This window comes from Muscardinus avellanarius, assembly GCF_963383645.1.
Source record: "Muscardinus avellanarius genome assembly, chromosome: 17".
Taxonomy (NCBI): domain Eukaryota; kingdom Metazoa; phylum Chordata; class Mammalia; order Rodentia; family Gliridae; genus Muscardinus; species Muscardinus avellanarius.
Window position 1 is genome coordinate 29,539,124 of NC_137803.1, and position 14,951 is coordinate 29,554,074.

Consider the following 14,951-nt stretch of genomic DNA (forward strand, 5'->3'; position numbering starts at 1 on the left):
TTCCTGTGTGTGTGTGTGTGTGTGTGTGTGTGTGTGTGTGTGTGGTGCTGGGGATCAGACTCGGGGGCATCCTACCTCTGAGCTACACCCTAGCCCTATTTTATTCTTTATTTTGAAACAGGGTCTTGCTAAATTACCAAGAGCATCAATAAATTGCCAAGGCTGGCTTTGAACCTGCAATCCTCCTGTCTTTTACTTCCAAGGACTGGGATTATAGGCATGCACCACCACACCCAGCTCCATCTGTTTTTTATATGACAAGAATCCCCATAAATCTCTAGTTTCCTAATTGGGTCTTTGCCAATATTGCTGTAGATCATCTGTGATTTTAGTGTGACTTGGTAATGAAAAGCAAGAGGAAAAAAGCCCAAGAAAGCTGTATCTGCCATTAAGAAACAGAGGTAGGGAGAAAGGCCTCAGATATAAAAGCAATTTAATTTGAGACAGGAGGATCATGGTTTGCGGACAGCCTCAGCTACTTATGAGGCCCTTTGCAACTCAGTGAGACCCTGTTTCAAAATAAAGAATAGAAAATAGAGCTGGAGTTACAGCTCAGAGGTAAAATGCCCCTAGGTTCCATCCCCAGTACTGCAAAAGAAAAAAAAAGTAAGTGCATTGTGAGAAATTTAGAAAATATAGGAAAGTGTTAAAAGAATTTACTTTTAATATTTTCATGTGTATTTCTCTGATGTGTGTGTGTGTGTGTGTGCGCGTGTGTGTGTGTGCATGTGTGTGTGTTCTTGCATGGCAAAGTTACTTTCTCAGTTCTACTTTCACTGAACTTAGTTGTAGTCCATTAAGTTGCCCTTTCTTTGATTTGAGAGGTGGGGCATATAGACGTGCAGAAATGTCAAGTGTGGGTGTAGCTGACACCTGGGGATGTCTGAGAGCTGTGGGAGGCTAGGTGAGCAGATTGCAGGTCGTGGAACACTGCTAGAGCAGGGAGCGGAGTGGAGTTTTGTTCTTGCCTTCACTGTCTTTACTTTAAAGAAGGTTGAAGAACACAATCATTATAGTGACCTTGACCTTACACTTGGGAGAAATGGCTGAAGACACTGGAAGGTAGTTTTCATGCCCCTTGCTGGAGTTTCTCTGACCCCTTCAAGCAGCTTCTCAGGTGACCACACAATTTTTTTTTAATAGCTAAGAGGCTATATTTGTTTCACTGTTGTCTGTTTTCAATGAAAGAAACTCACATAGTCAAATGCATTTTTTTTTTTTGCTTAACAATTTTTAAAAAATGTGTCTTTCAAGCCGGGCATGGTGGCACACGCATGTAATCCCAGCATTTGGGAGGCTGAGGCAGGAGGATCCGGGTTCGTGGCCAGCTTCAGATACTTAGTGAGGTCCTTTGCAACTTAGTGAGACCCTGTTTCAAAATAAGGAATTAAAAAATAGGGCTAGGGGTATAGCTCGGTGGTACAATGGCCTGGGTTCCATCCCCAGTACTGCAAAATAAATAAATGAATAAATAAATAAATAAATAAATAAATCTTCCTCAACTCCTTCAGTTTGTGAAGCATGTGACTAACTCAGAGCACTCTATCTCTTTTTTTTGTTTGTTTTTGGTGGTACTGGGGGTGGAACCCAGAGGCTTTTTACCTCCGGGCTATACTCCCAGCCCTATTTTATATTTGATTTGGAAACAGGGTCTCACTAAGTTGCTGAGAGCCTCACTAAGTAGCTGAGGCTGGCTTCGAACCTGTGCGATCCTCCTGTCTCAGCCTCCCAAGCGCGGGATTATAAGCATGCGCCACCACGCCCGGTGCACTCTATCTCTTTTAATTCTTCTAATATCCCCGCCTTACACTTTAAGGCATTTGCTGAGTCAGCTTGAGGATGGTAGAGTCGGGATGCAGACTCCAGTGTGGCATCAGAGCCTGGGTGGTTACTATTCAGAATCACAAGGAAATGAGCTAATAAGCGAATAACTAGATGGAGTCCTTGTGCTCAAGTAAGAGGAGCCGTGTGGCCAAGCCAAAAGACACTTCAGGATACAGATTTTGAGCCTCAGGTTTTGTTCTATAAAATGAAGATGATAATATCTGTGTTATGTGATTGTTATGGGGATTAAATAAAATATTTTATATAAAAGGCTTGGTATGCTGTTTTGCACAAGAAAGTTCTCAATGTATGGTGTGTATTGTTATTAATATTAATTAACAAAAATTTATCCATATTTACAGAATTGGATCCATTTGGTTTTGCCTTTTTTGGGTGGTAAATAAATATGGAAGAAAGATGAAGGTTGAAAGCTCAGGGAAGTAAGACAAACTCTTTGATCCTTTTCCCCAATCTATTGTTGTCATACAGTCTTATAAGTGTGTGTGTGTGTCGGGGCCAGCCCGACAGTGGCGGGGCTAAACTAGAAGATAAGCAACGACGGCCCGATCACCACACGGAGCCGGGAGATTTGTCAAGCAAGATCTCGTTTATTTTCTTTTAGGCAACCCAATTTAAAGCAAAAGGCAAGGGGGGATTTTCCGGTCAGGAAACTATTCTAATCTGTCAAACTAAAGGTAGCAGAGGCAAGGAGATGCCCCTTTGCATCCGTTCGGCGCTATTTGTTGCAGGTCTCATCGTAAGTTCTGGCCTTCACTACATGCAGCCCATTCATTGATAGTGCGTTTCCCGCCACATGTAGCCCATTCATTGACAGCGTGCTCGCTACATGTAGCCCATTCATCGGAATTTTTGACAGGTGGCCAACGTGCATGGCACTACCTGTCATCCGGCGCTTGAGCAGATATCAACGTGCTTGGTGCTACATATAGCTAATTTATAGGAAGTTCTGTCAGGCACTTTGAGCAGACCCCAACATGTGTGTATGTGCATTTATGTGTTTTTTTAAACTAGGAATTGAATCCAATGGTGTTACACCTCTGAGCTCTTTTTGTCTCTTTATTTTTTATTTTTATTTTTTGGTGGTACTGGGGGTGAAACCCAGAAGGTTTCTACCTCCGGGCTATAATCCCAGACCTTTTTTATATTTTATTTGAAAACAGGGTCTCACTAAGTTGCTGAGAGCCTCACTAAGTACCTGAGGCTGGCTTCAAACCTGTGTGATCCTCCTGTTTCAGCCTCCCAAGCCCTGGGATTACAAGCATGCGCCACCATTCCTGGCATTTTTTTTTTTTTCAATACTGGGGATGGGACCCAGAGGCATTATACCTTCTAGCTCCACCCCAAGCCTTATTTTTTATTCTTTATTTTGAAACAGGGTCTCACTGAGCTGCAGAGGACCTACCTCACTAAGTAGCCTAGGCTGGCCGCGAACCCGGATCCTCCTGTCTTGGCCTTCCAAGTGCTGGGATTACAAGTGTGAGCCACCATGCCCGGCTCATTATAGTCTTTTGATGCAAAGTGTAGCACATTGTGCATCCTACCTGCAGACTTCAAATTAATGCTGTTTTTGTGCACAATGCAAAGTTACTGGCCTCTCCCTATTCTAGAGAAGTTCTCTGGGCTTCCAGAAGGCATTAATGCCATCAATGACTATTTACATGCTTTACTCAGAAAAGGAGGTTTTAAAATGAAGTGCAAACCTGGAGAGTGTCTTCTCTGGCCTCTTCTTTGCATTTTTTGACACCATTCTCACCTCCCTGTCCTGCTACACTCCCTGTCTCCTCCTCCTCCTCCTCCTTTCATGGTATTGGGGATTGAACCCAGGGACATTCTACCTCTAACCTATACCACTTCATCTTTTACTTTGGAACAGGGTTTTGTTAGGTTGCTGAGGGCCTCACTGGGTTGCTGAGGCTGACTTTGAACCTGCCATCCTTCTATCTCAGCCTCCCAAGTACTAGAATTACAAGCATGAGCCATCACACCTGGCTCCTGGTTTCTTCTTGTAAGTTCCTCCAGGTAGGATCCATGATGGTCCTTTGCTCTTTCATGTTTTCTGTTCAGTCCAGGCACTTAGAAGGAGTATGAAACAGTAGAGATTTTCATGCCTGACCCCAGGTTCAGAATCAGCAAGTCTGGGTTGCGACTGAGGAATCTATGTGTTTAAGGAGCTCCTTGGGTGACTCTGGACCAGGTGTGTGTGTGTGTGTGTGTGTGTGTGTGTGTGTGTAAGCAAGCCCCATGCATGGTAAGCAAATGCCCTACCACTGAGCTAACTCTCCCACTGCGTTGGAGGATGCATCAGAGGCCTGGGCAGCGCAGTGCTGGGCTGGGCAGGAAGGAGGGTGTGGTACAGGACTCTCAGTGACTGAGTGAGAGCAGATCTGAGTGCTCAGCTGGGGCGGGAGCTGGAGGGCAGTGGAGCTGCCCTTCACCACGCAGCTCTCGACCACTGCCCCACAACCATTGGCCTGTTCACACAACAGTGTCTCTATTTATCCTTTGGCCTGCATGGCTGCTACCTGTGGCACACATGTGCTCATTGCTGGCTTTGGAGAGATTTTGGAAAAATTTTTTTTAAGTGGCTTCATGATCAAAATAAGGGTTTGTATTAAAATTGCTATTTACCAATTTTATAATTTGAGCATTACGAGTCCTTGCCTCTGGGTCTTTGGGAGCTTTGCAGGCTGATGGATCTGCTCTTAGATGCCACCTAACAGTCTCAACTCTGGCTTCTGCACCCCATCTTCCCCTGAGCCCTCTTCTGCTTCTCTGATCTTCCAGTCTCACCCAAGGCCACACTCATTTTCAGGGCTCAGTTTTCCCCAGGCCTTCTGGTGACTGCCTCCCTCCCACTATTCCTCTGAATCCTATTTCTCCCCTTCCTCCTTCTCCTCCTCCTCCTCCCCTTCCTCCTCCTCTTTCACCTTCTCCTCATCCTCTTCCTCCTCTTCCTCCTCCTCCTCCTGTTCTTTCTAGGTATAATCTACATAAGATGAAATGTGCAGATTAACAAGTTTTTTTGAAAGTATATAACCATACAACTCACATCTATCTAGAAATGTCTTTATAGGGATCTGGGTCATGTGAACTTGTGCATTTCAGCCACCCCAGAGAGCTCTCTTCTGGCCCTTCCCAGCCAACTAATTTCTTTCCTGACCCTTACACTATCATTGTTCTTATTTCTTTTACTGTAGATTCATCTTGCCTGTCCTAGAAATTCATATAATGGAACCGTGCAGTAATTGTGTATTTATGTGTTTTCTACACTGGGGATTGAATTCCAATCTCCAGCCACAAGCCCTATTTTACTTTATTTTTTTTAAACTTTGAAACAAAGTCTAAGTTTCTGGGGGCCTTGCTGAAGCTTATTCCAAACCTAAGATTACAGGTGTATACCACCATACCTAGCTACTTTTTTTTTTTTTTTTTGGTACTGGGGATTTTTTTTTTTTTTTTTTTGGAAGCAGAGTCTCAATAAGTTGCTGAGCCTGGCCTTAAATTTACAGCCCTCCTGTTTCAGCCTCCCAAGTACTGAGATTATAGGTGTGCGCCACTGCTCCTGGTTAGTAATTCTGTTTGTGTCTAGCACCACAAAATGTGTCTAGCATCATCCACTCAGTGTAATGGTTTTAAGATTCACCCATGTTGCTTACTATATCAGCAATTATTTAATTTTTATTATTGAGTAATTTTATCATATGAATATAATAAAATTCTTTTTATTTATTAGTTGTCAGACATTTGGAGGTATAATCTACACAAGATATTTCCAGGTTTTGGCTGCTGTGGTTACAATTCCTTTGAATATTTTTATGCAAGTCTATTTCTGGACATATGTTTTCATTTAACTTGGGTAAATGCTTCGGAGTACTTTGGATTATGAAGTGTAGGCATGTTTAACCTTTGAGATATTGTCAAACCTTTCCCAAAACGATCATACTATTTACACTCCCACTTGCAATGTATGAGTGGCCTGATCTTTCAGCATTCTTGTCTGTGTTCAAAGCTGACTTTTTATTATTTATTTATTTATTTTTGCAGGTCTGAGGTTGGAATCCAAGGGCATTCTACCTCCAAGCTATACCCCCAACCCTATTTTTTATTCTTTACTTTGAAACAGGGTCTCACTGAGTTGCAGAGTGCCTCACTAAGTAGCTGAGGCTGTCTGTGAACCGCCATCCTTCGGTCTCAGCCTCCCGAATGCTGGGATTACAAGTGTGCGCCACCACGCCTGGCTAAGGTTGACTTTTTAATTTCTGCTGTTCTAGTGCACATGAAATAGGGTATCATTGTGCCTTTCTTCTGAATTTCCTTGATGACTATAATGACTATACTATCAAGGAATTCTTCATGAGCCTTTTGGTAAAAGTAATATCTTTTATGAAGTATCTTTCCATGGAGTTCAAGTTATTATGCCCATTTTTTGTTGGGTTGCTTATATTTATTATTATTATTATTATTATTATTATCATCATCATCATCATCATCATCATTATTTTTATTTGTAACTAGAGATTGGACCCAGGAGCATTCATTCTACCTTGAAGCTATACTCTACTCCAACCGTTTTTTATTTTTCATTTTACTTTTTGTAGTACTGGGGGTAGAACCCAGGAGAATTCTACCTCCAAGCTATACCCCCAGTCCTATTTTTTATTCTTTATCTGGAAACAGGGTCTCGCTAAGTTGCAGAGGGCCTCACTAAGTGTCTGAGACTGGCTGTGAGCCACTGATCCTCCTGTCCCAGCCTCTCAAGTACTGGGATTATAAGCGTGTGCCTCCAGATCTGGCTTTGATGATTTTTGTGTGTGTGTGGCACTTGAGATGGAACCCAGAGGCATTCTACCTCTGAGATATACCCCAGCCCTGTTTTTTTTAATTCTTTATTTTGAAACAAGGTCTCACTACGTTGTAGAGGGCCTCACTGATAACTGAGGCTGTCTGAGAACCATGAGCCTCCTGTCTCAGTCTCCCAAGTACTGAGATTATAAGTGTGTACCACCATGCCTGGCTTTGATGATCTCTTTTAATGAGCAGAGTTTTAAAAATTTTTGATGAAATTCAATTATTAATTTTTTACAGTTCATAATATTTTATACTCCAAGAAAGCTTTTCCTAAAGATTGACTAAGTTCCCCAAATCTCCCTGGTTCCTTTTTGACAATCTTGAGTCCTCAAAATTATTTTCTTCTAAAAATGATATTTTAGCTTTTTTTTGTGTGTGTGTGGTACTGGGGTGGAACCCAGGGGCTTTCTACCTTCGGCCTATACTCCCAGACCTATTTTTTATACTTTATTTGGAAACAGGGTCTCACTAAGTTGCTGAGAGCCTCACTGAGTAGCTGAGGCTGGCTTCGAACCTGTGTGATCCTCCTGTCTCAGCCTCCCAAGCGCTGGGATTACAAGCGTGCGCCACCACGCCCGGCTAGCTTTATTTTCAAACGCATGACCCACATTAAATTAATTAAAAACATATTTTTTCAGTACCAGGGATTGAATGTAGTGCTAGGCAAGGTTCTCCCACTGACATCTCTGACTTATTTATTTATTTATTTACATATTCATTTAGAGTGTGTGTGTGTGTGTGTGTGTGTGTGTGTGTTTTACTGGGGATTGAACCCAGGGGGAATTCTACCTCCGAACTACTTTATTTTTATTTGAAAACAGAGTCTCACTAGATTGCTGAGAACCTCGCTAAGTTGTTGAGGCTGACTTTAAACCTGCAATTCTCCTGTCTCCGCTTTCCAAGTACTGGGATTACAGTTGCCACATCTGGCCTTTATTTTTTATATTCAGGAAGTGTCTCTCTGATCTTCCCAGGCTGGCCTCAAACTTGCCATCCTCCTGCCTCACCTCATCCTCCCAAGTAGCTAGGATTAAGGCATGTGCGGCTGCAGAGGGCTCAAGTTAATTTTTGTGTATGGTAAGGAATGAGTAAAGGCTCTTTTCCCCAATGGTTTTTTTTTTTTTTTTTTTTTTTGGTACTGGGGATTGAGCCTCCACCCTCACTAGGTTGCTGAGAGTCCTGCTAAGTTGCTGAGGCTGACCTTGAGCCTGTGATCCTCCTGTCTCTGCCTCCCAAACACTGAATTACAGGTGAGCGCCACCATGGCCACCACGCCCGGTCCTCAACAGTCTTATGCAGCGGTTACAGGACCATTTGTTCAAAAGACTCCCATTTTCTTGCACTGAATAACTTTGACACCTTTGTTGAAGGTCAGTTGACCACAGACAAATGAGTCTATTTCTGGATTCTCTTCTGTTCCATTGGTCAACTTGTTTATCTTCACAACAGTACTATATTGTTCCGATTACTATAACTTCATGGAAAGTTTTAAAATCAGGTGGTGTGAGTCCTCCAACTTCGTTCTTAATTTTTCTTCTGTGTGTGTCTATTCTAGATCCTTTTAGATTCTTCATAAACTTTACACCCAACTTGCAAATATCTACAGAAGAGACTTGGGATTTTGATTTGATTGTGTTAAATGTATAGATCAATTTTGGGGAAAAAAATATATATATATATATATATAGTACTAGGGATTGAATTCAGGGGCATTTTACTTCTGAGCTACATCTAACCAGCCCCTTTTTAAAAAAAATTTGAAACAGAATCTTACTAGGTTGTGGAGAATTGTGTTAACTTGGTTAGGCTGGTCTCAAATCCCTGATCCTCCTGCACTAGCCTTCCATGTACTGGGATTACAGATATGCACCACCCTGGGCTGAAAATATTTTAATCACATTTTGTCTTTCAGTCCACAAACGTGGTACAGGTTTTCTTTCATCTCTTCCAGTAATATGTTTTTTTTAAAAAATATAATTTCCAGTGAGAACATTTTGTACAAATTCACAGATTCTGAAAGAAGGTGGGTTTTTTTTCTTTTCTCGGTACTGGGGATAGAACCCAGGGGCATTTTACCTCCGAGCTACACCCCCAGGCCTGGTTTTTATTCTTTATTTTGAAACAGAGTCTCACTAAGCTGCAGAGGGCCTTGTTAAATAGCTGAGGCTGGCCATGGCCCTGAGATCCTCCTGTTTCAGCCTCCTCAGTACTGGGATTACAAGTGTGCACCACAACGCCTGGTTTATCATTTTTCCTTTCTAATGTATTTAGATCTACAAATTTCCTCTTTTGCTACATCACAGTTTTGATGTTTCTTTTCATTGTCAGTTGGTATAAAATATATTTTAACTTCTCATGTGAGTCATTTTAAAGAACTGTAATCTTGTTTCTTCTTTTTTTTTCTGACAAGCCTAGGCTCTCCTCTTACTCTATTGTGTTCATTAAATATTTTCTTTGTAGTCTTACATTTTGTCTTAGTTTCTACCTGTCCTTGTGCAGACATGCTTATTTGAGGTCCATGTCTTTTACTGACTTCCTGAATGAATCACTCCCAGATTGCAGGAACTCTGTCTCAAGCTGGCTTTACAAATTGTTTAGTACTTGGTGTGTACGTAGTCTGAAGTTAACAGACATCTCAAGCACCATTAATACGAAAGCTACTATGGATAATAAATGTTGTGCACAATCCAAACAACCTCTAATGAGTTAACTAAAAAAAGATAATAACTAATGATACAAGATAGTATATAGTAAGAACCAAATGAGAGAAATAGGCATAAACACTCCAGGCATCTAGAAGAGGGAGAGAGGATGCTAAGGCAAACTGAGAAAAGATTTTAGGGAAGAAACAGGATTTGACTGGGCTTTGAAGTCGAGGTAGGACTTCTGTGAAGGAAGAGGAGAGGCCGTTCCCACTGGGCAAGAAGCGTGTGCAAAGGTGTCCTGGTAGAGATGTATCCTGTCCATTTGCAAGGGAGGGGAAGGGGTGTGTGTGTGTGTGTGTGTGTGTGTGTGTGTGTGTACAGAGAGAGAGAGAGAGAGAGAGAGAGAGAGAGAGAGAGAGAGAGAGAGAGAGAGAGAGAGATATCAGGGATAGGGTACAGAGGGCTCTAGTTATCAAGTCAAAGATATTAGAGTTAGAATTTGTCACACTCGCCAGGTGTGGCGTCAACATAATAGTACTTGGAGGCTGAGACAGGAGGATCACAGGCTCAGAGACAGTCTCATCAAGTAGTAGGAGCGTATCTGGAAGTTGAATGCTTCTGGGCTCAATACCCAGTACCAAAAAAATAATAATAATAATAATTTGACACACCGCAAGGCCTCGCACATTTAGGAAAATGCTGTACCACCGAGTTACACCCCTCTTCCTGGCACACTTGCTTTTGATGGTAGATCTGTGATGCTCTCTTCCTGACCAGGCACTTTGGTGCATCTTGGACTGTGTGTGCATTCCCTTTTCTTGCTTGGCCCTTCTAGTTTGAATTTTGCCATTCAGATTACCATGATGGTTCCTGAACACAGGCAGAAAAAATTTCAGGCCAAATCCTCCACCACTTTGAGGTTAACCTTGGGCATTCTTTGTTCCTGAGGATTTTCTTTCTTGGTTGCCTTTGTTGCCCACTCCTCTGAAGTAGCAATTCTGTCTGTTATCTTCTTCCTCCTTTTCTTTTTCCTCCTCTCTTGCCTCCTCCTCTATTTGTCACTGAGCTACACCTCCAGCCTTTTTAAAAATTATTTATTTTTTTGGTGGTACTGGGGGTGGAACCTAGAGGCTTTCTACCTATTTTATACTTTATTTGGAAACAGGGTCTCACTATGTTGCTGAGAGCCTCACTAAGTGGCTGAGACTGGCTTTGAACCTGTGCCATCCTCCTGTCTCCGCCTCCCAAGTGCTAAGATCACAAGTGTGCGCCACAATACCCGGCTCTAATTTTTATTTTGAAATAGGGTCTTGCTAAGCTGCTAAGGCTGGCCTCAAACTTGCGATCCCTCTGTCTTAGGCTTCCAAGGAAGTGCTGGGACTCCAAGCATGCACCACTGTGCCCAGCTGTCTTGCTTTAAGACTGGCAGCTGGGAGGCCTGGTCTTTGGTTTGCATTTCCAGGCAACTCTGGTCTAGCTCTCTCCTTCCTGTCTCTTTCAATGTATTTGTACTCTTAGTTAAGAAAAGGGAAACTGCCATTCCAAATGAAGAGTCAGACAGAGAAGTCAGACATCTTTTTCTGTCTACAAACCAGCTTTGGCCTTAACGCTTTGTAGTCATTCATTTATTTACTCAGGAGTCTTTGTTTTAATTGCTCTCTTCGGATGTTTCTGGCAGGCAATGAAAAATTTTAATTCCACAGCTTCTAAATTTAAATGAAGGATCGAAAGTTTTCTTTAATGTGCGCAGGACAGGAAGTAATTGGGATACAAGAGAGACTCCAGATAATAGAGGAGAAACCTCATTGGAGCCAGAGAGGAGACATAAGGGGAGGGGAGGAGAAAGACTGAAGTTCATTAATGAAAATACTGCCATAGACTATGTATACATGTGAATATACACCGGTGTCAATCTGGGTACTCTGTATTGGGAGAAAGGGAAATGGGGATGCTGAGGGGGACACCAAGAGCCATGTACATGTATGTCATTGTCAACATAATTTATATTATGATGTGATACTATAATGCCTGAATAAAAGCACACACGCGCACACAAAATAAATTTTTGTTCCACAGGATTTTACTGTGGGCCTTTTGTATGAATAACATTAAGATAGATTTTCTAGGGGAGAGGTACGGGAATGGTCTGAGACTTGGACGAAGCCCTGGGTGCTTGCGGTAGAGTTGGGACAGATAGGCTGCTCATGTGAGTGATACCACGCAGCAAATCCAAATTCTGGGTCCTGTGAGAACTCAGAGCGGGAGCTGGAGCCACTCAGAAAACTTGGGGGTCGAGAAGCTGAGTTTGGACTTGGGAAGGGATAGTAGAAGTCCTGCAGCATAGAGGACAATGAGGTGTCTCCCTGGCTAAGACAGAGGGGTCTGTATTGAGGGGGCAGGAAGACACATGAGGCTTTGGTGGAGGCTGTTTCTTTGGGCTTTCCCTGGTCTAAATCCGTGCTGAAACAATAGTCCAAAGCATAGATTTCAATGTATTTCTAACTTTGATCTATATATGTGTGTACCTCTAAAGTTTACGATGCATACATAAATCCATTTTTTAAATGCAGTTTGGGGAAAGGAAACAGACCAACTAGTGTTATGTGCATATATATGAATCTATCACTGTGAATCGCACAATCATGCATAATTACAGTACATCAATAAAAAGTTAAAATAGACAGAGATAGCAAAGCGTAAAAAAAAAAATACAGTGTGAGTTATGGCCCCTTAAATTTCCGAATGCAATGTGGAAATCAGCCTCAGGCCTTGGTCCTTTTGGGAGTCCCTGGGATCACTGTCTGGTTAGCCAGGCCATCACGAGTGGTGGCAAATGGTTGCGAGGACATTCTACTGCTTTGTGGTCCAGAGCTGGGCAGTGAGGCAGCTTCAGAACCCTCCTCCCACACAGAGCTGCACCTCCCTCTGCAGACGAAGGCTGGGAAGGTCAGATCTGCTTGTCTGGTCCAGCTTGGCTGGGTTCGGGGGGGAGTCCATATCTCCCAGCACATACCTAGAAAAGGCCTAAACAACCCAGCAGAGGGACTGGAGTCTGAAACAGACAACCCATTGGAGGTATTTGGGGTAGAAATAAAAGAACCAGCTTCATTAGGGAATACCTTGACACTATTTACAAGCCCCTGATTTGTCGATTTGGATTTGGGGTGCTAAGGGAAATGTGATTATTTTTCAGTACCGAGGGTTGAATCCAGGGGTACTCTACCACTGAGCTACATCCCAGACCTTCACATTTCATTTTGAAATAGGATCTCATTGAGTTGCCCAGGCTGGCCTCAAATTTGTGATCCTCCTTCCTCAACCTCCCATGTAGATGAGATTATAGGCATGTGACATTGTACCTAATGGGAACCTTAATTTTAAAAATGTATTGCACTTGGAACTACTGGTTTGGGAAAGTTACCAACTTCCTCCATCTTTTGAGAGCACAGTATAACAAAATATGAATGAACTATTAATTTAAAAATTTCCTCTCATTGGGGCCAAGACCACATGGAGCGTGCTGGCTGCTGGACACCCCCTCATGGTTCTCAATGGACAGACAAGCCCTCTCTCCTACCCCATGACCTGGTTCCTGGCTCAGAGCTGCTTGCCTTTTACAGAGATACCGTGGACCCTCCATAGGGATACTTGCTGAGGGAAGAGATGTCAGGCTGAAACTTGGTGGCGTGTTTAAGGACAAACAGAAAATGCGATAGCTCCTGTTTAAAAGGGACCCATAGCATGAGCCAGTTTCCACACAGCAGTAGCAAGACACACACAGCAGAAGGCTGGAGTGTGTGCCCGGCCTCCTCATCCTCTTCCCACCTGACTCTAGGGCATGAGTGGAGGGCCAGAGAAGCCTCGAATCCGTTCTCCTCCCTCATCCAGGTGCCTCTTCCTCCTTGGCCACTTCCTTCCTGTCTTGTGGTCCTTTGGTTACATCACTGTACACACCCTTCCACAGCCGAAGGCGTTTTTACTCCTATTCATTCAGTTTGGTTGCATCCCTTGGAGGTAAAGCGATTCAGTGCCATCCCCTCGCCCGTCTACTGCCCTGTCCACTGTCCAGGCGTCAGGGCTGCCGCTGCGATGCGCTGCTCCTGGCCTGATGCCCTGTTTTATTCTCCACCAGAGCTCAGACATCCTCAGCACTATCGGCTATGACAGCATCATCCAGCATCTAAACAATGGCCGCAAGAACTGCAAAGAGTTCGAAGACTTCCTAAAAGAAAGGTATGATGCTCTGTCTTCTCCAAAGAGGTGGCCCAGGATGCCCCCCAAACAAGGATCCATTAACTGGATGGATTGGCAGAGAGTACTGGAGATAGAACCCAGGGGTGTTCTACCCCTGGACTATGCCATCAATCCAGTTTTATTTTTTATTTTGGAAGAGGGTTTCAGTAAATTGCTGAAGCTGGTCTGGGACCTTCACTCCTCCTGTCTCAGCTTCCAAAGTGCTAGGATTACGGGCATGTGCCACCATACCTGGCTGACCGCTTGTGATTGTGCTTAGCAGTTCTGAAGACCCTTTGCTCTAGGTTATAGAATGATATCTAAGATGTAAACATTTGGTGGTGCATACCTGCAACCCGGAACTTGAGAGGCTGAGACAGGAGGATCACGGGTTCCAAACCAGTCTCAGCAATTTGGCAAAGCTCTCAGCAACTGAGCAAGACCCTGTTTCCAAATAAAAATAAAAAATAGGGTTGGAGGTGTAGCTTGAAGGTAGAATATTTGTCCTAATGTTCTTGGAAACCAGTTTCTTTCTTTCTTTCTTTCTTTCTTTCTTTCTTTCTTTCTTTCTTTCTTTCTTTCTTCCTTCCTTCCTTCCTTCCTTCCTTCCTTCCTTTCTTTCTTTTTCCTCTTTCTTTCTCTTCCCTCTTTCCTCTTTCTTTCTTTCTTTCTTTCTTTCTTTCTTTCTTTCTTTCTTTCTTTCTTTCTTTCTTTCTTTCAACACCCAGGGACATTCTACCTCCAAGCTTTACCCCCAGCCCTATTTTATTCTTTTTTTGGGGGGGTCTGGGGATGGAACCCAGGAGCATTCAACCTCTGAGCTACACCTCCTGCCCTATTTTTTTATTCTTTATTTTGAAACAGGGTCTCACTAAGTTGTGGAGGGCCTCACTAAGTAGCTGAGGTTGTCCGCAAACCACGATCCTCCAGGTCTCAGCCTCCTAAATGCTGGGATTACAAGTTGTGCACCACCGCGCTCAGCTTTTTATTCTTTTTTTTTGAAACAGGGTCTTACTAAGTTGCAGAGGACCTCACTAAGTAGCTGAGGCCGGACACAAACCTGTGATACTCCTGTCTTAGCCTCCCAAGTACAAGCATGTGCCACCATACCTGGCTTAGGAACCAGTTTGAATTGAAGCTGGGTTTGGTGGCCCACACTTGTAATCTCAATACTTGGGAGGCTGAGACAGGAGGAGCTCAGGTTATCAGCTAGTTCCCGCAACATAGGATGTCCCTCAGCAACTTAGTTAGACCCTGTCTCAAAATTAGAAAAATAAAATAAAAAAGGGCTATGGGTGTATCTCAGAGGTAGAATGCTTCCAGGTTCAATCCCCAGTAACCACTCCTCCCCCCAAAAAATAAAGTTTGAAAGACAAAATT

At 43.2% G+C, this 14,951-nt stretch overlaps 1 protein-coding gene across 1 annotated transcript in view; it reads left to right on the forward strand.

The window, feature by feature from the left end:
- The window catches only part of PSTPIP2 (proline-serine-threonine phosphatase interacting protein 2), a gene marked incomplete at its 3' end in the record, with an annotated part of 79,607 nt that overhangs the window by 19,707 nt on the left and 44,949 nt on the right, over window positions 1–14,951 (forward strand). The window contains exon 2 of the mRNA XM_080714306.1: window positions 13,471–13,571. Within this exon, the coding sequence (XP_080570432.1) occupies window positions 13,471–13,571 (101 nt within the window). The remainder of the gene's footprint in view (window positions 1–13,470; window positions 13,572–14,951) is intronic.